This window comes from Clytia hemisphaerica, unplaced genomic scaffold, assembly GCF_902728285.1.
Source record: "Clytia hemisphaerica strain Z4C2 unplaced genomic scaffold, Clytia hemisphaerica genome assembly, whole genome shotgun sequence".
NCBI lineage: Eukaryota > Metazoa > Cnidaria > Hydrozoa > Leptothecata > Clytiidae > Clytia > Clytia hemisphaerica.
Window position 1 is genome coordinate 1,520,106 of NW_027103974.1, and position 24,494 is coordinate 1,544,599.

At 35.0% G+C, this 24,494-nt stretch overlaps 2 protein-coding genes across 2 annotated transcripts; both read right to left on the reverse strand.

Annotated features, from left to right (window-relative positions):
* Positions 1-1,085: 1,085 nt before the first annotated feature.
* Positions 1,086-17,904, reverse strand: LOC136810686 (uncharacterized). The gene is made up of 22 exons (XM_067067261.1): positions 17,712-17,904; positions 17,223-17,445; positions 15,533-15,663; positions 15,053-15,159; positions 14,459-14,609; positions 13,186-13,377; positions 12,756-12,852; positions 10,695-10,850; positions 9,382-9,513; positions 8,971-9,114; positions 7,645-7,762; positions 6,153-6,209; positions 5,227-5,346; positions 4,755-4,855; positions 4,377-4,451; positions 3,913-4,105; positions 3,617-3,649; positions 3,319-3,399; positions 3,126-3,157; positions 2,867-2,920; positions 2,017-2,084; positions 1,086-1,206 (listed from the first exon to the last, which is right to left on the reverse strand). Exons 1-22 carry the CDS (start codon positions 17,891-17,893, stop codon positions 1,158-1,160), a joined length of 2,496 nt encoding a protein of 831 aa, XP_066923362.1. The 5' UTR covers positions 17,894-17,904; the 3' UTR covers positions 1,086-1,157.
* Positions 17,905-18,884: 980 nt separating this feature from the next.
* Positions 18,885-23,232, reverse strand: LOC136810738 (HMG domain-containing protein 3-like). The gene is made up of 6 exons (XM_067067340.1): positions 23,227-23,232; positions 22,555-22,834; positions 21,711-21,841; positions 21,184-21,309; positions 20,138-20,356; positions 18,885-19,466 (listed from the first exon to the last, which is right to left on the reverse strand). The coding sequence occupies exons 1-6, from the start codon at positions 23,230-23,232 to the stop codon at positions 19,035-19,037; spliced, it is 1,194 nt and encodes a 397-aa protein (XP_066923441.1). The 3' UTR covers positions 18,885-19,034.
* Positions 23,233-24,494: the final 1,262 nt, after the last annotated feature.

The following is a 24,494-nucleotide window of genomic DNA, read 5'->3' on the forward strand; positions in this document are numbered from 1 at the left end:
ACAGTGTTAGAGAGATCCCAAATATAAAATACCAAAAAGAAAATGCTAAGGACTTTTTGTTAAAAATATGATTATAAAACATTTAAAAAAAATAAGACACCTATATCAAAACTTATCAGAGGGGATGAATTTAGCCTAAGCCACCATGCAGTTGTCCTTTGCGGACAAAGCTAGAACATCAATTGTTTTCTGAAATGCTTGCCCTCCACCGTTTTATGAGTCGTTTATCCAGTGTCTATAATAAATCTTTGTTCCAAGGGTTGGGACTTTTGTGAGTAAGTATTTTACATTTAAAAGAGCGTTTTTTACGAAAGTTTTCAACAATGGCACATATAACAAGAAATTTTACCCTAAAACTTTTTGAAAAGGCATCAACACGACGAATGACGTGCGAATGAAATGAGAATATGTATCAGATAGATCAATGCAATTCCAAATAAAGTACACAATGCTTATGATGAAAGAAGTTTCTCTATTATCCTGAATATGTAATATCATTTCGTAAATGAAAGCCTAAAAATATATTAATGTATTACACGTTGTTTTTTTTATTAGAACATCTTAATTTGGGCTGAGTCTTGATGTGCCTATTTCTTTGACAAATTTGAGTCTAAAATGTTCCTGATTGCCGTTCTTGAAATTATTTCACTTACTTGAACATACAGAATTACCTTGTGTTATAAAAATTGGAATAAATTTGCTCTAATTTACTGCAATTACGAAAGTTTCTTATGAATTCAGATAATTTTGAGCAAATTTGGCCAATCTCCTCAACTCTCAGGCTGGCAATGTTCTTAATATGTTTATTTTTCTTCCAAATTTCAGCCCAAATGTTTTTATAAACTGGGTTCTAATAAAAAAAAACGTGTATATTTAAACAGATTCGAAATTTTATTACAATTAGGTTCGTTTTTAAAAGATAATAGTATATTAATAGATAATAGTAAGTGCTTCCAAAGTCCTAACGATAATATAAACAACAGTTTTAGATTTCAGTTACGACATCAGCTTTTTACATATCTAATCGAATACACAGTCTTCTTTATAAATTGAGCACCAGGGACAAAACTCTTCTGGCCGAACATTTTATTGTCTATTAAAAACTGTAAAAAATAGAAATAATTGATTAGCTAGAAACGTCTATTCAATAATAAACACTAACATTCTGACATTCTTTGATCACTTTGCGAGCAAGCCGGACAAAACCTAGAAATAAAATAGAGAAGTCTAATTTGACTGCGCACTTTTTCTATAAGAATATGCATTACTGAGGTTAAGCATACCAGGATAATCACGACGACGGACGAAAAATGTAATATGCTAGTGGAAATACGAAACTTGATTGGTTGAAACTCACTAGCCTGTTAAATTTTCGTTTGTCCTCGTGATTTTGCCGATTTACTTAACCTCACTAGTGTACTTTGGTTACAAAAATGAAAAAAGACCTTTCTAAGAGTTCAAGATTTTTTGAAAAATTCTTGACCAACACACGCTTTTTATATATAAGAAAAATGTCTAAATAATAATATCAGAATAAAATTTGGCAAAGTCGTAAGAATACCCTGGGGGAACCTCAATGTTGAGCCTCACAGATGTTGATAAAAAGATTTCGTTGGGTTATAAAAATAACCAGGGGGGCGAACGAAAAAATTCTATCAAAATCCTTATGGGGATTGAAAATCTATTGTTTTCAGTTCAAAAGTTCCAGTAGGGATGGTTTGTTGGAGTCATAGGGCAATTTCCTAGTGGAGCTGAAATTTTAGGTTATTTTTTCACCAGTAACGATTTTTTGGCCCAATTTTGCAGTGTGGCGGGGGCTCGAATAGGTCTGTGACAGAAGGGTGTTATTAATATTCTGAAAGATAGCGTGACAAACGTCGCAGAGCAACCTCGTTCCCTGCGTATCGTCAACTTTTGATGCTTACTGATAGCGCTAGATAAGATATTCTCTGGCGTCCATAAGTAACGTAAATAAAGCCTGGGATACTATTAGTGTAAATTTATATTTAGACTCACCATTTATCTTGCTTGGGTGCTTCAGTAATACCAACACATCCATAATGACACCAATTATTCCGTGGACACTATAAGAAAATTATTTATTATTAATTTGGTGGAAAAAAGCCCGGGGCACTCAAGGTACATTGTGTTAAAGATAATTGATTCAATATCAAAACATTCCTTTTCTACTTCCCTGTCTACACCCCTGTCTCAGTGCCCCGGTGGCATGATTTCAGTACATGATTTGTGAATTGAGATATAAATTGAATAAAGACAGCGACAATAAAAAACAGTTCTTGAATTCCCAAGCCATTTAGGATGATCACAAATGAGTGCAATAAAAATTTGATTACTGCAGTGACGTAGGAAAAAATCATGTACTGAAACCATGTACTGAAAAAATCATGTACTGAAATCATGCCACCGGGGCACTGAGACAGGGGTGTCTGTCTCACTACTCCCATTTTCAAAATATGCAATTTTTCCAGCTTCGATATGCTTAGCATCGGCATTGTTTTTTCCAAATTCGAGCTTAATTAAGTTTATGTGGCTCTATATTCTGCGAAAATATTGTATTTTCGGGAAAAGTTCGGAAAATTTCAAAAAATTCGAAAAACTGCACCACAAGGGTCGATATCTTTCCTGCATTGACTTTTACTGCACTGTAAGGAGTAGATTTTTAGATGTCTTATTTTTGGCCTCACATATAGTCCTTCTCTGATTGAGTGCTACCCTGGGTTCTACTTCAGTTAGGTATTATCCAACCTGGATCTTTTTATCAGCTCATTTTGATACTGTCAAAAAAAAACAAAAAAACATGTCCTTATAATCACGAAATAAAGTCCCTGCCAAAAACTGTATATACCTGCTTCCCAGAGCATTCCACCATATTGCTGAGTTTGTATCTTTTATCCTTTTTCTAGAATGTTTAATGAAGGGAAATTTGAAACATTTCTGGTGCATCGACTTGTTTTCACTTCTAATTTTATTTCTCACGTACAGAGGTAGCGAAATACTTATAAAGATAAAGATTTCAAAGGATATAAGTTGGTTCGGAATATAAGTTTGTATTATTTATCTCTTTTGGCAGTCTTTTAATTGCTTTTCAAAATATAAATCCTTACCACTCTGCAGCAGAATTTGTAACCATCAGTATCTGAAATTATACGAAAATAAGGAGGAAAATAGATTTTTAAAGATTGTTGCTAGATTTGTATGCGCCTATATTGCAATAATGTAAGTTGTGAAAGATTATTAGATCAGCAACTGTTGATTCTGAATAATGAACAAAAAAAGTTAAATTGATTTTTTGCATACCCTCTTCTGAAAGACTCGTATTTTTCCTTTTGTTTTCGTTGGTTTTATCTTGACCTTGATTTTCCTTTTCTTCTGTTTCGACTTCGTAAAAAAACATTGAAACTTTGTGTAAGTGTGCGTAGGCTATTTAGACCACTACTAAGCGGTTAATACTCACTCAAGTGTCCTCTGCCAAGAGCAACCAGTCATCCTCATTAAAAGAACTTAAAATCCTAGAGTATCGAGTTTTATTTCAAAAATGTACAAAGATGTAAAGATGCAGTAATGAAATAGCATAAAATAACAAAGTATATTTTACCATCTTTGTCGGAAGTGTTTTGGAGCGTTGATCCTGAAAAAAAAAATTAAAATTTCGTTTAGTACTTTATCACTGATTTTTTCGTTAAAGCGCTGACCACTTTTCTGAGGATTGTTTCAAACGACGAGAATAGTACTGATTATAATCACATTTCTTTAAGCAACGACCCATACATTAGATTCTTGCAGTTTTATAAAATAACAATTTAATGTTAACATATTTATAATTTAAGGAAAAGTAAGTTCCGATGGTCAAAGGTCCTGGCACAGACCCTCAGCTAAGTAAGCATTGTTTACCCATTACACCAAATGTCCCACCAGGGAGTACATCGTCAGATGTACTTGCTTCCGATTCACTGGTCGAAGACTCGGACAGAATTCTCCTCTTCTTTTGAGTTGAGCATGCTACTGGGCTGGACTGGTTAGAATCGTTCACCATTATAGGCTCATATATTCCTGCCTTAGCATGACAGGCACCTAATTTGTAACCCTATTGATTGGAAATAACAATGAAATATTAAATAGTAAGTTATTAATTTTTCACTTTTATGGTTACAGTTGATGGGCATTTTTAAGAATTCCTCAAAAATCACCGGTAGCCGAAAGTATCATTCATTTTGAGCAAATTTTAGCTGGTATTGATCAAGTTAAACTAAAAGATGTTCTTTAAGGGGATGGGTATAATTTATATTGCTTAAAATATCAAATAGGCATTAAAATGAAAGAAAAAACAAAATTGAATACATTGAATTGAACATTACCGTTACAAAAAGATCTTGTGACGTTTTATGGTGTTTATGAAGAATTGCCAAAGTTCTTTTACTCAAAGGTAAATCCTGTAAAAAAATCAAAAAAAAATCAGAGCATGCATGATTTAAAGCATATATAGATCTGAGAATCTTTTAGCTAGACCTTTCAGAAAAGGCAGTAAAGCATCAGAAATAAAATTACATTGTTACATTGCAATAGTCAGGACCTTTTTATAAGCCAATTTCTAATGACATCATTTTGTAGACCCTGTGTAATTTAAAATGAAATTTTAATTATCAATTAAAATTGGTTCAAGTTCGGTCGTTACTTGACCTCGGGCAATATTTCTCAGTACAGCCCTCACTAACCGGTCATTATTGTATTAATACCTCAAATGTATTTTCATCCTGCAATATTGAGTCACCATCACTGTCTCCGTCACTGCTATCATCATTATCGCTGATCTTTTCCGAAGCTTCAGCAAGTGTACCTGTAAAAAGGGTTATAATATTCGAGACAAACCTAATAATCGAATAAACTTAATAAACGAGGAATTTGGAATAACCGGGGAGTTGGAATAAGAATGTCCTGGGTATAAAATTTTCGCAAACGGCGAATTTCACCGGTCCGAAGACTCGAAAATTTAATTCGCCAGCCCTGACAGTCAGCGGGAATAAAATTTTACAGTTTGCATCTGCAGGTTATATTTCAAAGAAAGCCTAGCCTGTGGTACCAACGTAAAAGGTATGTCCTAACAGCAAAATAAAGGGGGCCAATAAATAGGTAGTTTTCATCTAAATTTAGATGGAATTTTGTTGAAGAATATTTTTAACATTTAGCGAGAGAACGATATATATTTACCTTGAACAGTTTCGGAAATTTCATTATTGATCAATTCGATCACATTCTTTAGCTCATCCAAATCGATTGGAACGGTAATGGTTTCATCGAGATCATCAGCAGGTTGCGTCTCGTAATTTTCTAAATATTAACAGATAAGATTTTATATTTTTCTTAAATTGGATGTAATCTATTAAAAATCCTTTTTGCGATGACTTTTTCATGCTTACCAATGCATGAAAACGGCTGTCATTATGCCATTGTTGAACCAGCGTGGTATAAGCACTGAGCTTTGTAAACCCTGGAGAAAGTTTATCAACTTTTTACCAAAATTTTTGATCGAAGCGCTCTTGAATTAGGCATCCTAATGGTAAAGCACTACTCAATGTCAGAGTTGCCAATTTTTTACCAATATTGCAATTACATGTACATGGAGTAGTGATCCAGGGCTATTATAAAGCTAAGCCCGTTCTACCGCGCCCAATGGGGATTTTTTTTTCATTTTGAAAACACTTGCTGGTGTGTCGGTCTGTTTCTGTGTTTGTCCCAGTTTTCTGGGACATATCAGGGAAAACAAAAGCGTAGGAGTGCTCGCGTTTAAAAAATGAAAGATACCATTGGATTGACACGTTAAATGTCAGAATAACAGAATAGCGCCTAACACCGTAAAGAACCGAGCTTCGCATTATCTTTTCAGTCAGCAAAGAAGAGTTTGGTACAGAATATATAAAGCCTAGAGGATAGAGCCGTTTTGCGTGATTTCGGCTAATAAAAACAACTTTCGAACAATTGTATTTGTAACCAAATAAGAAAAACTAAATTAACGTTACAATGTAACAGTTACAATGTCAACAGCCGAAATTGATGTAAAAAATATCAACAAAACCTTGACAAGAAAATGACCCTCTTTAATCCTCCGATTCAAATCTTATAAAAATTTAACTTACCCAACAGCGCCCAATCTCTGAATGTAGAAGAAAATTCTCTCAACGGGATTTTGTGGACTAATAAAGAAATAGAGAAAAAATATATTTTCTTTCTGTTAGGGTCAGATCGTAAAAAACTCTCTGTCATAATAAAGGTTGAGATATTTGAGAAAAAGGGAAATTCCCTCAAAATCTTAAAACCGCAAGTGATTTTTAAATGCCTTGAATTAGGGTCGGGAAGTAGAATTTTAACACTAGACTTAAGACTTAGGAGGAGCTTAGGATGTGAGGATCCAAAAGCTCAAAAAAGTTCCAACAAGGCTGAGAATATAGCCTGGAAGCCACTTAATCCCTCTAAAATCGAAATATCCAATTAAATAAAGTGGACATGCTGAAATCGCGATTCTCGCCCGAACTTTAAATTCTGAAAAACGTTAAAACACCCAAAATAATCAATACATTTCGAAAATCATTGTAGGTAAGAAACAAATCAGAAAGTACTAGATTGACATGGCGCGTTTACACATACTGTCCCCCATACTGTCATTTGGCGATTGCTTGAGCTACGGGAAAACTTGCAAATTTAATAGAGTATAAAAAACTGAATAGAAAACGCGCAAATACTTTAAAAATTCAAAAATGTTTTTCAATACTTGGTTTCTTTGTTTGATTTGAAATGCCAGAAAAGGGAATTCCTTCGCTCAAATTGACATATTTCAAATGCCAACAAGCTGGCATCGTTAGGCATTTGACAAACCCAACAATAAACAATAGTGCAGAACAATTACAAATGTCAAGCATGTGTAAACGCGCTTATGGTTAGATATCTAGCGTTCACCAAGATATACCTTTACCTGATTAAAGTGCTCTACCGTTGCTTATTTAGTCATTTCAATCTGGCTTTATGGACCGGTAATCTGACAAAACTGGCCGAGAGCTCGAATTACCAGAGGGGGTCGATTCCGGGGGAGGCGGGTTTTGATTGGCGAAGCAATCGAGTTAATCAATTGATTGAATTCGACTAGTTCGACCAATGTAAGTCGAAAAAATGTAAATTCCATTGGATTCTATTGTTGTTCGATCAACTGCAATTGGTACTCGATCAACCTCGCTTGATGCTTGATTTAAAATTTGTCGCCCCAGTTTAATATTTCAAAGAAAGCTCAAGATATGGTACCAGTAGCCGCACATACGGCAGGTTAATAAGGATACCGATGAATTATACCGAAAAGATTTTGTAAAATTTCCGAAATTCCAAAGTAGAAAGGTCGATTTCCGCTATACCGATATCGTGTATGCCTTCCTTTTTGAGATATGCTTGATCGACTTCAAATGATCGGTTGTTCGATCAAGTTCGATTCAAACATACTTATTCATGTTGTATTTCCCAAACAAATACCAATCGAAGTCAACCTAATTAATCGTATCAATCGAACAGTTAAAGGCAACCGAATCCAATCGAACCCAATCTAGAATAAAAAGATTGCAATCGTTAATTGCAATGTCAACATACCACGAATGCTTCCTTTTTCTTGTTCATTATCAGAATCCTTTTCGTCTGGAAGCTTGGTTAGCCTTGCCGATCTTCCAAGGGCTTTGTCTGCTAGCTCTCCCAGTTTCGACCGGAGGATCTAAATGAAATTAGTAGCACAAACTTCGACTTATCATTGTTGAATCGGTGTCTGAATAGAAAAGAAGTCACCCCCGAGATATCTATGGAAATAATTCTATATTAATTAGACTAGAGCTCTCTTGACCAGGCTTTGCTTTCTGGTAATATTATTTGACTGTGATTTATGTTTTGCCTACCATTTTTATGCTAGCATAAAATTGGCAAAAATGAGGATTTTATATAGCTAGATTTAGTTTTTAATGAGTTTTTTTCATTGGCGTAATTGCCACCGCTTAAGTAGTGTCCCGGTAGCATTCTTAGCTTAACTGTATTTCTATTGTTTTTTCATCATTAAAAACATTTTTCCGGTTTGTTTTGTTCTGATTACCCATTTTCAAAGCTCTGTTTGTCTTTTTATAATTCCTTTCTTTTGAGACATTCCCTTTTTCTGAAGCACAAGTAGTTATTAACTGCCGGGGGAGACACTCATATGATCCGACCTACGGAATGTTTTTCCATTTAGGGTAGGTATTTTGAGGTCCTCAAAATGCAATGTAAGGGTTTACTTTTAGAGGATTACACTGTAAGGGTATATTTTTGGGCAAAAAGCAAAATAATCGAGAGTGAGTCAAAAGAAGAATCAGTTAATAAATTCATTATCTACTTAGCAAAAACTGTCCTAATTAATGCGATTTTACTTTAAAAAGTAAAACTGTAAGGGTACCTTTTAAACGATTATAAGCTGCACTGTAAGGGTCCGATTTCGAAAGCCAAATTTTGGGTGGCACATGCCGTCGTTTAGAAATCGAGTGCCCCCCCCCCCCCCCGGGTTGACCGCTCTGAATAAGGAAAATTAGATAACCTTACTTTTCCCAAATCTCTGGTTTAACTGTTCTAGTAGGATGACAGTTGAATACGCTCTTTTTGAATAAGATGCGACACGGATAAACAAGACGGGATTTGCTTTTACTCAACATTTAATCACTCTCTTTTTAGTGAATATCTCTATGCAACGGACACATTTGTTAGTATTTGAAGTCTGAAATCGGTGTCAGAAGAGATTTTATAGCTAGCAGTAACATTTCGAAGAAATAAATTTAATGATTCATGTGATCGTTCTGTTGCAGTGGCACTGTATTGAAAATTATGGCTAGTTATAAAAAAGTAATCTCCTTTTGTTTTTGAGAAATATGTTTCTTCGGATAATGTTATTACAGATCTTTATACCTCAGTGGAGACATCTAGGAACTCCTTCTTCATCGTATCAACCTTAATGGCAATGGATGGAATATGTTCCTTTTCAGCAACAGCTTCACCTTCCACATCACGCTCTATTACAATTTCAGTTTTTAAATTGAGCCAAGTTTTGTGCTGAAGAAAAAAAAGAAATGAAAACATAATAAAAAGTACTGAGCCTTTTCATTATTTTGTCACGGCACGAATTGTTTGGCAAGTGCACGAAGCAATTTATGGGGATTTGACAAGGACGTTAGTCACCAATAGCAGACTGTTCTAGATGGAGATTTTCAACTAAATGCTACTTTTGCTCTCGCCTATTTTTAGTTTGTGCCATGAAAATAAAATGTATTTAGGAGGTATTTTAAAACCTGAACCTAAAAAAAATTAAAAGTTACTCACATTTACTTGGTCTTTCATTTTTTCCCGAATCCGGAGTTCGATCTTTTTAAAAATCGATGGCGAGTAGTTTTCAGAGCAAATTTTATTGATGCTTTCGAACAAGTCGTATTCAATACCGAGGGATGCGCAATACTATAATGAAATGAGGTAAAAAATATTATCACATTAAATACCTTTATTTTATAACAATATTCTCCTTTTTAAAGTGATAACTTTGGCAGAAGAGTCTGTTAAATTTTCGACGCGCCTGAATTTTTTTTATATATATTAGATGACACAAACAAACATCACAAACACTACAAACACTAAAGGCTCCTACCCTCCCGCGAAAGACCACACCGCCAGGAGAAGGAACCAAAGCCAAAATATTTAGAAAATAAAAAATAGTATACGTAAAGATAATTCTCAAAATAATATGGAAAAAAGAAAAAACAGATTTAAATATTAAAATAGTGGTCCCCAAAACGCGCAGGTATTTTATGGTTATGCCTAATATATCATGATTTTGGGCGAAGCTAAATTTTGAGTCGCCATAAAGAAGTATTCTGCACATGTTTTTAGGATTAAATGGCAGCAAAGATATGTCAAGTTGATGAAGGCTGTCAAACATCATAAGTCTGTCATTAGAGTAATCAGAGCAATGCATAAGGAAATGAAGTGTTGTTTCCACGGAATTATCTCGACAGTTGCAGAAGGTTGACTGTGTCTGCAAAATTATGGCTCAATTTAACTTCCGCCGAAGATGGCTGAAGCCAACCCTTAATCGGTTAAGGAGAACCACACCATCGTTGTCAGCAACACTGTAAACCGCGTTAGCGCTAGGTTTAAAAAAGTTTAGAATCGCTTGTTTAAAAGATTTAATAGTGGGAAGATGCCCAGGTTATTCCATTCATTAATGCAAAAAGAAAAGAAAGAAGCAACAAAGCGTTCGGTTCTACAAATTCGGCCACTCTTTTTTGTTTGTAGGTCTGACGGGAGAAAACATTGTATTTTTCCATACCATATATATATGCCATAAAATATGATACGGAAATATCAAACAAAAATCTTGAAATCTTCAAGTATTAAACTATGAAAATAGAATTCCTACATTTTCTCTTGAGTTGCCCAAAATAATTCGACTCCCACTTTCCTCTTGAAAAAGATTTGGAGCCCCGAAACCCTAAAAAAAATCGAACCCTACCTGAAATCCTCATACCCCGCTCATTTAGATACTTTCTGACCACTTCCTAAGCCAAATCTTTCCATAGTTTTTTTATAGTTATCCCGATTTTCGATCCTTCCAAGGGAATCAGCATATAATTGATACTTACAAATGCCTGGGTGAAAAGTGTGAGCGCAACGGAATCACACCAACGGGTTTGCCGGTGTACATTTTTTTCCAAATGTTCACTTATGACTCGAACACCATTCGAAACAATCTTTGACCAACTGTTCTTGAAATGGATCACCCACGCAAGGAGAAAACCCTGGATAAAAAGAATGTTTGATTTTGATAGATAAGGTATGATAGATAAGGTATATAAAGAGGTCAGCAGCTTCTGAATTCTATATTTACGTGGTCAAAAGTTAGCAGTCCGCACATTAAACAGTTATTAGTCAAAGTCGAATCCAATATGCAAAAATATTGGGCGTGCGAGAAAAGATATTGGACGAGGCTTTTTCATATTGGATGAGACTGCGTCCAAATAAATGGTTTGTTATCCGTTTATTTTTAAAATATTACTTTTTTTTCAAGTATAATTCCAATTTATAAGCTAATTAATCGGATTTCTTGGTAGTTTTCTTCAAAAGTGTTAATTTTCATTTTGTGACGTAACGTCAAAAAGAAGATGCTCAATTGTCATCAAATTCGTTGGGTGACGTCAATTTTGGAAATATATATAGCCTCCACGGAAGCTATATAAACAGATGTCGCTATTTACGCACATCGGATAACAATAATACAATAATAACTGGTTTGGAGGTCAATTCATGATATGCACCACTGCAATGTCTTCTGATATTACGTCATGGAACCAATAGCTCATTGATTTGAAGTGACGTAAAAGCAGTCAATACGTCACTTTCAACCAATCAGCTATTGGGTGGAACGGAAGACATTGCAATGGTGCATATCATGAATACGGTAAAATATTGACCGCAGCCGAAGTACAGACCGACCTTGTGAGATCTGTGCGCAGGATAAGGTCAATATTTTAAGTATTGACCGAGAAAACAGTTATATTATTGTGTTTATTAACTAGTGAACATTCTTTGTGTGTTTCTGGCCAAAAAAATGCATTTTCACTCATTTTCCATGATTTTTTCGTTTCTTTTTTACTCAATATTTTCTTTGATTTATTCTGACGTCACTTTCTTATGAGAAGTCATTGCAACGTCAGTTTTTTAAATCTTGTTCAAACGGACGAAACTTTTCAATAAAACAAATTTCCTTTTTCAAAATCATCGTCAGTTTGACCATGACCAAAGCACTGAAGTGGTCTTTATACCGTATTATATTGACCGCTAGAGAACCAATCAAAATAGCGCATTTTCTTGTATTGCCCGGCTTTTACTTCAACCAGTTAATAATCGAAAATATTGGACAGTAAAGAAGCCAATCAAATGTCGCTATTTACGCGCGTCGGATAATATACTGGTTACATAAAAAAAGATACAATCAACCTCGTTGGAAAGATAGCTCTGAGGATAATAATTTATGGCTTCAGAATTTTTCAAAACATAAAAATATAAAATGAAATATCTTTATCTTTTAACATTCGTTTTTTATGTCAGTTTCTCGATTCTTTAAAAAACATTGTGAACGAGCGTTGCGACCCTTATTGCCAGGTTTTTCAAGCTCCTGTTAGTGCACTGTAAGGGGTGAGGGGATAGGTACCCCGTAAGAGTCTAAATTTTGGGAAAATACAAAACTTTTGGAGAAAAAAATGGAAAATTTCAATCATCTTTGCCCTGCCCTGTAAAAGGCAAAAACTTTCGGAAAATTGATAATCTTTAGCATCTTTTTCTATACTGTAAGGGTCGATTTTTAAAGGCCTAATGTTTTGGCCGCACATTTGGTGTTTTCAGTGTGCCCCCTTAGGGCTTTACACGATATTTATAGCTACTATACAAAACTTTATCAGACATCACCCTTTTACTGCAATTAAGTTTATAGTGGCCATTTTTTGAATTGAGTAAAGTCATACCACCAACGTAGTACAAGCGTGTTAGTATCGAATAGTAGCTGTACTGTTACTGTATGTGACGAATATTTACTCTAAGGAAAAAGTGCTTGAAAATATTTTCGTTAATTTTGCTTTCAAGTTCGACCTTCTCTTTTTTCACTACGACATCTATCTATCATCTAGCTCATTCAAACGGTTAATTACCTTATGGTCTTTGATGAATTTAGATAAATTGGCAATTTCGTCCTTGTTGTGATCTTTTGTTTGAACGTATGGCACCACGATTACGCGACCGTCAAGTCTAGTACAGGGATAGAAATGAAATCGTATAATCCGCTCAGTTTGGATCATGTGTCGTTTAAATGGTCCTAACTCAATGGTGGTGCAAGTTTAAACCACAAATAAACTTTCATCGTTCTTTAAAATAACGATAAATCTTTAGTGGATTAACTTTACACCATCATTGAGTTAGGACCATTCTAATGACACTTGATCCGATTTATCTTCAGGATGAGTGTTTTTTTTTTGTTGTAAAAAACAGTTTATTGCAGCATACAGTTGACGCTCTCATAAATGATGCTCTTTTATTCGGTACGTTCCCTTATTGGAAATCCAAGAATCGAAAATAAAATACCTTTTTCCACTCTCAGCATTGCATGAGATGATGACACCCGCACATTTAGCAGTTTGGATGCCACCTTTTCTGGATTTTTGAGACAAGCCCCCATGAATTTGCAGTAACTGCTCTTGCTGTGACTCGTTTATTACGGGGTCGTCAATATTCACAATCATCCGTGTACTGGAACACACGTCTTTGATAGAAGATCTAAATTAGAAGTGAAGACTATTACTGGTAGTATGCAACCGGCAACCTATCGCTGCTATTAAAGCCCATTTAATTAACACGCGTTTTTTCGTTTGTTCGTTCGTTCGTTCGTTAGCCAAAAAGCAGCTAAAATACGGGTTTTTTGGCCTTTGTGAAACATTCGATCATGAGTTTTTTTTCTGATGTTTTGCATGAAAATAGAGTAACATCATAGATAAAAGATGGTACCGTGAAAAGCACAGGTCAAAATCATATATTGACGCTTTCGATTCTTTCTACAGTGATTAGATTGACACATGCGCGATAAAATTTCTATTATTGGTCTTCAGAGGTTAATATATTCTTTGAAAACTTAACCTCTGATACTCAGGGTATAAAGATGGCTGAAGCAGAAAAATGTTGGCTCAGAATCACTGTTTACAAGCATAGGTCAATGTTCTTAATTAAATTATTCAAATTCTAGACGGGATGGATGATTGCTCGCAAAGTCGTAATTTGAAATAATATTTTTGTTTAGACATAATATTTTGGTTTCTAGACGTGCTCTTTGTGAGAAAATAGGCCAAATTGACCTTTTTTATAAGCACATTACCAATTACTTAGTCATTAGCTTTCTTTTGAGGCTGGTTTATTAGCATTTCTGTTTTTTTTTGTTTTTTTTGCACAATAATAGGTATACGTCAGTCAAGAACAACTTCAAATCATAGACTATTTAGCCGAAAATCGATAAAAACCTCGATTTTTGACGAAATATAAATAGTCGCGTCTATTTTTCACCATTACTTCATTGCTCAAAGCCAAAAGAATTCAATTCTCTCCTCCGCACGCGTGGGGTGCAAGAACATTCTTCTGTTAAATATGCTGTATCAGCATAAGATAGGTACCGGGTCTGTATATCATAATGAATATTATCTTGAATATTATCTCTTGTTCAAATTTGAACGCCGTCGTGGGTGGAAAACCTTCAACTTATAAAGAGCCACCGTGGAGGATTACAACAAAAACAGAGAGCTAGAGCCCCGCCTTTAATTTCAGAAAGCTTCTTTTCTTCTGAAAATATGAAAAATAGTTCATTTCTTACACTGAACTGCCACTTGTCACACTATTACCACCACCAAGCAAAAGATCGTGGGACATTGTCTTTGCCCCTTGCCCGAAATGGATAAATTTTTGGGTGAGTGATTTGCCGCAGTTCATGGCATCACTTTGACACATTAAGATCTTTGATTCATCTAAAATGACAAAAGATTCCCAATGTTAATCGACTGGAAAGATCTCCTAAATTTTTGCCCCCGCAACGAACGAAGTGAGTGAGGAGCAATGACTTCTTTTTCTTTTTTCTGAATCTTTAAATTTCCTTTTTTCTAAATCTTTGAAGACATTTGCTCAAGTTTTCAAACATGATAAAAAAATGATTGAAAACTAAAAATAGTTTACCATAAAACAAAGAAGATTTAAGAGTAGAAGAGTACAATTGCCGTATTTTAAAATTGTATCCTTGTTTGACCGCAGCGTAACTTTTTTATCGAGGTAAAGAATCTCAGTACCGGTCAAATTTAACGGGAGGTGGGCTGCACTTTTACAGTGGGCAAATCTCCTAGGGGAAAATGTTCTAGCCAAAAAATCTATAACTCCACTTGACCATCTCCAAATGAATCCTGAGATTTGTGCTTACTTCTGGGTTCTTGAAGTGTCACTGCAAGCAAACGAGAAATAGCGAACGCCATTGCAAACCGAGCTGAATCTTTGTTGGCACCAAAGTGTCTCAGATCAATGTAGACTCTTGAAAGTGAAAAAGTCAATAAAATAGTCTTTGCAGATGAAACGAAGAACACTTAGGAATATGCCATTTCTTGTTCGAAATGAACTATGGCACCCTCGATCCCACGGCGAACGTTCAAGTTTATGTTTGGATGTTATTTGATGATGTTTTAGCTGGTAGAAAAGTTTCCGTAATCTCGAAAGATTTTTGTCATAGATCGTAACATTACGCGATGCTTTTCTGCTTTCTTACATTTACTTTCTTACTTATATCAAAAGTGGGTTGATGTCAAAAAGCTATAGCAGATTGCAATATGTGTCGCGTTTACACATATACTGGCAAAACTGATTGTGTAAAAAAAATCAATGACATTTTTTAATGCTAATTACATACCGTTTATTTGTTTCAATACAAAATTGAAGTTCTTGGATCAGCCGCCGTTCAATTTTGAGCTCCCCAGTTGAAAGGTCCACACCATTAGAGCAAACATGCCCTTTTGCGAATGATCCGTCCTTAATTTGTGTCTGAGAATGAGAGCAAAAAGAATGATAAAGGATAAAGGTTTTTTTTATAAGAACGATTTTATAGGAACACTAGGCTGAAATTTTTATCAAAACCTATGAAGAAATTAAGAACAAACTGAGCCTCAAAATAAAGAAGTTACTAAAGTCTATTTCAAATTAGCTGGCAATAAATTTTGAAATGCTCATAACTTTTGATATACTTTGAGCTAGAAAGCGATTTTGTGCTTTGAAAAGATAACCATGAGTGGGATATATTGCACAAAGTTTATCACTGATTGACTCTGAGAAACTAAAAAAACACAGCGAAAAACAGCCTTTTTTACACTCAACTAGCTGACGACTTTGTGTCCTATTTTTTAATTGAATGAATATTTTAGAATTTATATCACAATTCTAACAGGACTTGATTTTTTTCTTTTTCGTTTTTCATCTTCATTTTCACAAATTTTTCGGAATTTTATTTACTGATAATATCCCACTCACAATTATTCTTTCAATACGCTATCTAGCTCATAGTATATCAAAAGTTAAGCATTTCAAAATTTACTGCCAGCTAGTATGAAATGAACTTTAAGAAAGTACTGACTTCAACAGATTTTAAACTAGACAGGAGACCCGTCGTGTGTTTTTATATAATTTGATGTACACAAGACGGGTTCGAGCTGTGAGTCCAATATTGGACTCACATTTTTTACAGTGGGAAATTCGAATTTAGCGCTGTCCTCACTTACTAAAATAAAAACCAAATTTCGAAAGTTGCGCTTTCTCTAAGAAAGTGTGACCAGTAAAAGAATAACAAAATTTGATTGGCTATGTTTTCAACCGTTATTAGGATCTGAGAAATTCAAACTCTCAGCCCGTACCATGCTATACATTTGGCCATCAGTTTATCAAAAAAGAAATCATAGCATGGATTCCCAGGCTAATTTTAAACCTATTTTGAGTTCTTAAGTAAAGAATCTAAGCGTATTAAGAACTGCATAAGAACATTTAAGCCTGAAACATTCGTTAAACTAAGACCAGTCCAGCCTGAGTCAAAATTTGCTGGTTTTTATAAAAAAGCGTGCAAGAAGAAAATGGTTTTAATTTTAAGTCAAAAAGTGGATAGTGAACCATGTGGTTTCACTAGAGAGCCATAAGTTGTCGGTCGAAGTAGATGACAACTGACAATGTTATAATAGTCATTTTAGCATCTAAAATGTCATTTTTATGAGGTTATCGGGTAGAAATTTAATCGGTAAAAATTGACGAATAAATCGCTTGGTGACGAAATTACATAGCCATTAGGAAGGCCAGTATGAAGAAAAACTTGTAATAATTTAGTATTCAAGGTAATTTTGACCTATTTCTACACGTCCAAAAGAATACTTTTGTACTCAAAGAACAATTAAAAAACAAAAATTGCCCAATTTTCAATAACAAAGTGGCCTTGGATAGAAATTATTTAATAAAGGCTCCCTTCTTTTAAACGCCCCCTCGAATAAACGCCCTTCCTTAGATAAAAAATTTTGTACATTGAAAAGGTAAGGAGTCCTTCAAACTTTACCAAATTAACATACCTTTTCACTTAAGTACCATTCATTACGGCGTATAAAGCCGACGGCATCAACCAAAGTAAAACGTTTTGGATCTTCATAGTCCTTCTTAAGGTGCAGCTCGTAAGCTGTTAGTTGAGATTTTGTAATCTCGTTTGAGATTGTTAACCCATTTGCCATGGCATCTCGAATTCTCACTTTAAACAGCTTCCCCGAATCCCATACGTCATTTTCGAGGTTGATGGTTCTGAATGAATGAGAAAAATAGTTTCTACTTAAATTTTTTGAATCTGATTATTTGGAGCAGTAATCAAATACATTACGGTATTAAATTCCAATCAATTGAGTGCTGAGAAATCACTTCGAATAGAAGAAATAAAACCAAGCGATTCCAAACTGTTTAAAAAATAAATCACACAAAAGGAGAAGACTCTTCTCGTTTTGTACATGAGTATAAGATGTTTAATTTCAAAACAACACACTTGTCAAAAAACCTTATTCCGATATGCTTACTTTGTTTGCAGCTTCTTGTCACTCCCTATTGCGGAACAGGAGCACACCCAGCCAATGTGTTTATCATTATTATCACTGCAATACCCAAGTAAGCGCAGTACTCCCTCAAAAAGCAGAACCTGCTCACGATTCTTAACCTTGTAAAAGGTATTGTTATTTTCTATTATAAATTCAATTTTCATGTTTCACCTTAAAAGAAAGAATATATTATATAAAATTCCTTTTTTGAATATCTCACATTCAAGCCTGGAAAGAAGGGAATATCTACGCCAGAGATTTCTTGGCGTAGCCTTTATGTAAGCCTATGAAATCCAAAGTATGCGACGGAGATATCCGGCGTAACACCCCTGTCTCAGTGACCCGGTAAACTTTTGAGATCCACCGGGAAGGCTAATGAAACAAGTAAAATTTCACCGGGTTTGAATTTGAGATCTCAAAAACTCACTGGGGCGAGAACAAATCAAAAATCAATTCCAAGCATTATTCCTTGAATTCATTAAAATGTTTATTGTTTGTTTCGATTTTGACTGGGTTGACCTAGTTCATACTAATTGATAAAATTTTCCTATTTGATCGGGGTAGAGAATTTCAAATAATTTTGACCGGGTTACTCATTATTCCACCGGGGCATATCTGAACCGATGCCTTACTTTCCAGAGTGGCGTTTAACCCTACTCGTACTAGGGGGGGGGGGGGCTTTTTCTGTTTTGTGGGTAAACTAATGTTAATAGCTCCTGAAAAAATATACCTTTAAAAAAATACAATTTTTGACACCTATAAATATTCGCACCTTACGCACCTTACTGTCCTCAAGGTGTCATAAAAATTGACACATTTTCAGTACAAACTTATTTTTTTATGTCAAATATATCGTTAAAACCGTAATTTATTGAATATTTAGGATAAAATAAGCCTTTTAAACTCAGGGAACTTTTTTCTAAAGCCTTTGCTAGTCTACAATAGCCTTTTCGAAGAACAAAGGAAATTTCCGGTTTTTTCTCATTAAAAAATGCCAGTATGTGTAAACGCATCCAGTACAAACAGTGGGTGCGTTTACTTATACTGCCATTTGGCAATTGCTCATAAAGGCATCTAATTTTAATAGCCTTTCCATTGTATTTTTCGTCGTGCGAGATACAAAAGATTACTTTTCTCCTATGTTGCTTTGGGAAATACAATATTTTTCTGGAAGGAAAAAATTTACGTTCAATCATCTCTTTTAATCCGTGAATTATATGAATAGTTTGGGCTATTCATCGTTTTATTATAACTCTCGTTAATCCACTTTAGCTTAAGCCTTTAAAAACACCCTTGGGTATTGATTTAATCAGCACAAACAAAACGCATAAACTTATCCCGCTTCAAGTCTTTTCCCCCGTATGATTTTCGCAGCTCTTTCATCTGTCTCTTTACAATTTTCTCGTTTTCGTAAAAGTTCATCAGGAAATTGTAATATATGTGAATCATAATCGTTTGATTACACGATGATCGGTTTCTCAGGGTATTTTTTTTGTTGTTTAGTGATTCTTGGTAGCTGGTCTTAACGGTTTTTGACTGTGCACAAAGATCGATATCGTGGTACCGGCAAAGAGGGGATACATGGGGATCTTTCTTGTTGTGGAATCTGTCGCCGCAAACATATCTTCTGCTTTTACCGGTTAAAGGATGCCAGGACCCAAGATTTTCTCCTGGCAATCCTTTACTTCCTTCGCCACTCCTAAATTCCGGAGGAACCAACTCAGGAACATCCATTCCCTAGTAAATACAATGTAGCAATATCAAAAATCAAAGTCAGGCTGACGATATTTAAATTGAGTTCTGAATTGCTATGAAAAAATGCCGGGCTTGCAAAATCATTGCATTAAAAGTGGGGGAGGGGGGGTACAGTAATCTGGAATCCCGCCATTTCGTAAATTTTTCAAAGAAATCCCGCCATCCCGTAAATCTTTCAAAAAAATCCCGTCATCCCGTGATTTATTTCCAACAAATACATATTCTGGATACCGTCAAATAGTACACCTCCTTAAAAAGAATCATCAAAACCAAATAGCGCGCGTTACGCCAGTTAATTGCTTTATTTGACAATATAATGTCTACTTTCTAAAATTACACAATAAGGCATCCATTAGCGAGGTTAAGCAAGAGGATATCTAGTACGTAAAATGCTCTAATACGTGAGATTTTAAGCCTGTACATAATTTGCCAAAGCAAAACAGGTAAGCAAAATTTTCTGTATAGGGCTGCAAAGTGACGTATTACGTGAGGAAACTAGCTTACAAAAGAAATTGTTAGCCGATTAGCATTCTAAGAGGCCCCCTTGTGCCGGAGGAATCAAAAGTAGATCGAATATCGATAGAATTTAATCAAATATCAATCCAAAACAATCGAATTTATCGAATAAATCATTTCCTTCACATTTGACTTACATTAGATGGTTCTTTATCAAAAACTGGTTTCTCAAAACAACCATTCATTTCTCCCCAATACTCCTTTGCTAGTTCTGGACAGCGCTTCGAGATATGTTGTGCGAAGGTGCAAGGTGTATCGCACACAAATAAAACAGGTGGGTGATTCAGCGACAAATACAAATCGGCTGCATCTCTCACAGATTCGGTTAGAACCATAAATTTTGAGCATACAGTAGTCTAAAATTATAAATTGGTAGAAAAGGTATGTTAGCACGAGGTATGTAAACACCCCTGTCTCTGTGCACTAGTGGTTGTTGAGGACCCAGTGTGGTGGTATTTAAAAAATTTGAAACAAGATATTTTTTGAAAATTAAAGTGGAGTGGTAAAAATGTCCTTGATTTTCACTGGGGTGAGAAAGATTTTAAACCACCTTTAGTGTTGGTCAAAATCTAATTGTTAAGGCCGGTGTCCACTTTCGTGCGAAGCGCACGAAAGATTGTTTCTTAACCGTTTTTGCCTGAAGAAAAGATTACTTCATAAAAAAGTTTCGCGCGAACAAAAAAAAAGTTGAAGGAAGTTCAAATCTTTTCAACCGTTACGTCAATTTTGACCAATGCAATTGCAATTTTTCAATCAACCAAATTTTCAATGCTTTTCGTGCAAAAAATGGTCAAAATTCTAGCATTTTTGGGCAAAATATCTCGATTTTTCAAGAATTTTCTGAAATTTCTACCCTTACAGTGCATCTTTAGTTTTTCCGACCCTTACAGTGCATTTTAAACATCTTGGAAAAGGTACCCTTAGGACCCGCACATACCCGTCGGTCATTTTGCCCAGCTCCCCCCCCCCCCCCCCCCCGGGAACCAGGGGTATACTGTAAAAATTTTATCAAACGGTGTTCATTTCTCTATATTCTTGATTCAGTCTTGGTCTTATTTAGTTTGTTTTTAAAAAATCGCTAGAGCTGAGCCTCGGATTGCTCTTAAGTTGTTCTTAAGTTTTGGTCAATTTTCAGCCTCGTGTTCTTATAAAACTGTTCTTATAAAAAAAAGCGTGTGCTTACTCCATGCGCGCAGACAACGTGGTAAAAACCTCCAGTGTGCCCAGGTGATTTCACAAATTTGTGACACGATGACTTTCCAACAAGTATACTGGAATAGAGCTTTAGAATATCCAGTCTCAGCATATCCTGAATAGAAGAAGCGGTATAATTAGTTCTTTAGTCAAAATAGCAATAGCATAATATAGTACATGTGGGAAATGCACTAGCTTGAGACACAAAATGTCTTTTGAGATCCGTATACTGATAGTCTTATACATAGAAAGACGATAGATGATGTTTCGTTTAGGTCCATGAGCCAAGACTTAATTTTTAGAAGCTTTACCTTTTTCCATCAAAGAAAAACTTGAAACATAATTTTGTAAAAAAGTTGTTTACAATGACTAAAATATTACTTTCGAACTATTTTTCAATTGCAGGTCAAGAACTTATGCGGGAGGATGTTTTTTTATCAATATTCAAAAATAAATCACTCTCGTCATGAGTGTCTTTGTGAGGAACGTGTAAGAAGGATTTTATTAGGTTTTTACCTGTGATTTACTTTGTGTTGGAATTGAACAAGCTTTTGCCGTCTCTAATAATTCATTGTTTGGCATTTTCTCAATTTGGTCGATGGTCAGTCCCTTTTCTTCCATTAGATTTGATAGTACATTTACATCACCTATTGTTTTGAAATATTAGGCAACATTTTTAGCTGATGTTTTTTTTTGATTTTACAATACGAACCGGCGGTTTCAGCCCGTCGTCACAGATGACTTGTCACTTAAATCATTAGCTTTGCTTTATCTCAGGGAGCAGATGAAACTATATATATTCAAAAGATTTAGGTTAAAGAGATGACCTTGCAGTGCTAATTTTCACCACAAATAAAGGAGCTTTATAACAAAAAAAGGATTCCTTAGCCATCGTAGCTAGCTATCGTGTGAAGACATTTGAGTGTGACTTTGACAGACTTTGAGAATCTTTGAAAATGTTTTGAATGAAGTCTGAGTCTAATTTCGAAAACAATCTTACTCTTCATCGGAAGAATGTAGGAAAGTTTTAGCAAGTACAGCAAATTTAGAAAAATAACGGATTACTCCAAACTCAATTTTATATCTGTCATAGGTACTAATTAGGGGGTAAGGATTATCGCAAACATCATATTTTAGCCTCTGAAAGCTATTGATGCGAATCTAAAACATATCCCCGAAAAAAGATATACGGAAATCTAAAATCGCTAGCGAAAATCAAAACGCTGCAGAGAAAGGCTTCAGACACGTATGGGTATTATTATACAGATAAAACATAAACTAATTTATTCTCGAGGAATTTTACAAAGAGAGATTCATTCTGAAAACGAGTTTGGATGGGAAACAGGCTTCAGTTAATTACCTTCTACAGAGTCGTTTTCCTTCAAGTATATACTTCGTTTTTGGGACTCGGTGTTGTATTCATGTTTTCGTTGCTTTGGTGGAATCAATGGTGGAATGTCTTCAAGGTTTATCGAAAATGGTGATTTTAGTGTAGCAAACGTCCCTCTTTCCACAATATGCCATTTTATTTTTTGTAAGCATTGTTCCAAATTCATTGGTTGAGGAAGACTTTCCTGAGTATTGGTTGGGATAGTTTCGTTCTTGGAATGAGAAGAGTCTGATTTTTGCCTTAGATTAATCTAAATAAAAAAATGGAACACATTCACGGGAGTAAAAGAATTCTGTTTTTCTGTTCGTCGATTAATTTTGACCTTATACCAAACCTTTGGGGCCGTACTTTTGACGCTTATTAGGCAACTTTTTGCCCAAAATACCTTAAGTACACTAATATAACTACTTATGCTATTAGAGCGAGTGGCTTGTCTGACCATAGACAGAAAATCAGTTATGTGATTTGAAAATAAAACTTTTTTCTTTCAGGTTCCTTGAGACATTTTTAACATAAAACTACCTTCACAAATTGTTTGCTAATTTACTATGTGAAGAGTAATTAAGGATTTAATTACAAAAATGCCGTTATGAACTTTAAAATGCCGTTCAAAATGTCATAATAGGCTGCGTTTAGACCAACTGGCATTTGTAGTTTGGCATTTGCTCATGAGGGATTCGATTTTAATAGCTTTTCCGTTGTATTTTCTGTCATGGCATTTAAGGAATCGTCTTTTTAGAGTCATTACTGAAAAGGTGATTCCCTCAAGTTCAACTTTGACAGATCAAACAATGAAAAGCATGGAATTTCTCAAAAACTGCAGTCATTAAGACTGAAACTTTTTGCCGTAGGGCTCATAGGCTATGGCAAATCTTGCAAATTTTACGATCTATAGACGCTGGCATCATTAGGCATTTGACAAACCGAACAATTGCGTGGAACAGTAGAATTCAAAAGAATACTGCAAGCAATTACAAATGCCAGGCTGGTCTAAACGCAGCCATACCCTCTTTTACAACAAATGCTGAGGTTTAATGGGTTATTAACCTTTTTGTTAATTGATGTATCAAAAGATATGATTGTATTTGTATGAAGTATTTGGAAGAAAATTCGGGCAAAAACCACTATTTTCAAGATTCTGGAACATATATGTCTGGAACAAAGAAGCTTTTACAAAAACTTTCCGCAAATCTATTTTTAGTTTGGCTAAAGCTTCACCACCTAACCAAAAATATTTTCAAAATATTTTTTCTTCGCCAAAACTAAGGTCCTCAAAGTTGAAATACTCTTCTTCGCAAAAGTCTTCGTTTTCTTCTTCATGAATATTTTTCATTTCAATTTTCAAATTTTCAGATTCAGGAATAGTTGCTCTAACAGAATATGTATAACATGTCATAGTGTTGTTAGCTACTTCAGGCAGAAACTTACATTTTGTACATGGCAAATATGAAGAATTCACTATGGTCAGAGCACTTAATTTCAACCGTCAGTTCATTACTCGCGTACGTTTATCGTGCTCTAATTACTAGGCGTGTTAAGGGGGACCTAAACCTTCATCATTATTGTGAACTTAGCCTTCTCTTTTGCACCTGTAAATTACTTCAAAGACAGGAGAGTACTTACATTTTTCAAACTGCAGCAGTTTTTCTCATTACCGTCCCCATAATACACTCTTCCAACTACGCCACACAAGCCACAAATTACGTCATCAATATTTCTTTCCGTCAATACTTCAAACATGTAGAATCCATTGTACAGTAACTCTCGAATATATTTCAGCTGACCCTCGATTTCAGTGAATGGCTGGATAAAATAATGTACAAGAACATATTAAAAAATTGATTTTTACGTGATATAAATGAAGGCTTACAAGTATTACAAAATTTCGGGTCTTTTAGGACCCATATATC

Bases quoted from the DNA above. Each gene is read 5' to 3' on its own strand.
- LOC136810686 (XM_067067261.1), bottom strand. From the start codon at position 17,893: ATGAAAATTGAATTTATAATAGAAAATAACAATACCTTTTACAAGGTT. The intron at 10,851-12,755 runs GTAATTAACCGT...CTTTTTATCCAG, and splicing joins AATTCATCAAAGACCATAAG to GGTTTTCTCCTTGCGTGGGT. The intron at 3,650-3,912 runs GTAAACAATGCT...TTTTTTTTTCAG, and splicing joins TGGGACATTTGGTGTAATGG to GATCAACGCTCCAAAACACT.
- LOC136810738 (XM_067067340.1), bottom strand. The intron at 21,842-22,554 runs GTAATTAACTGA...TCAAAACAATAG, and splicing joins GGAAAACGACTCTGTAGAAG to GTGATGTAAATGTACTATCA. The intron at 19,467-20,137 runs GTAAGTCAAATG...TGTATTTACTAG, and splicing joins TTGATAAAGAACCATCTAAT to GGAATGGATGTTCCTGAGTT.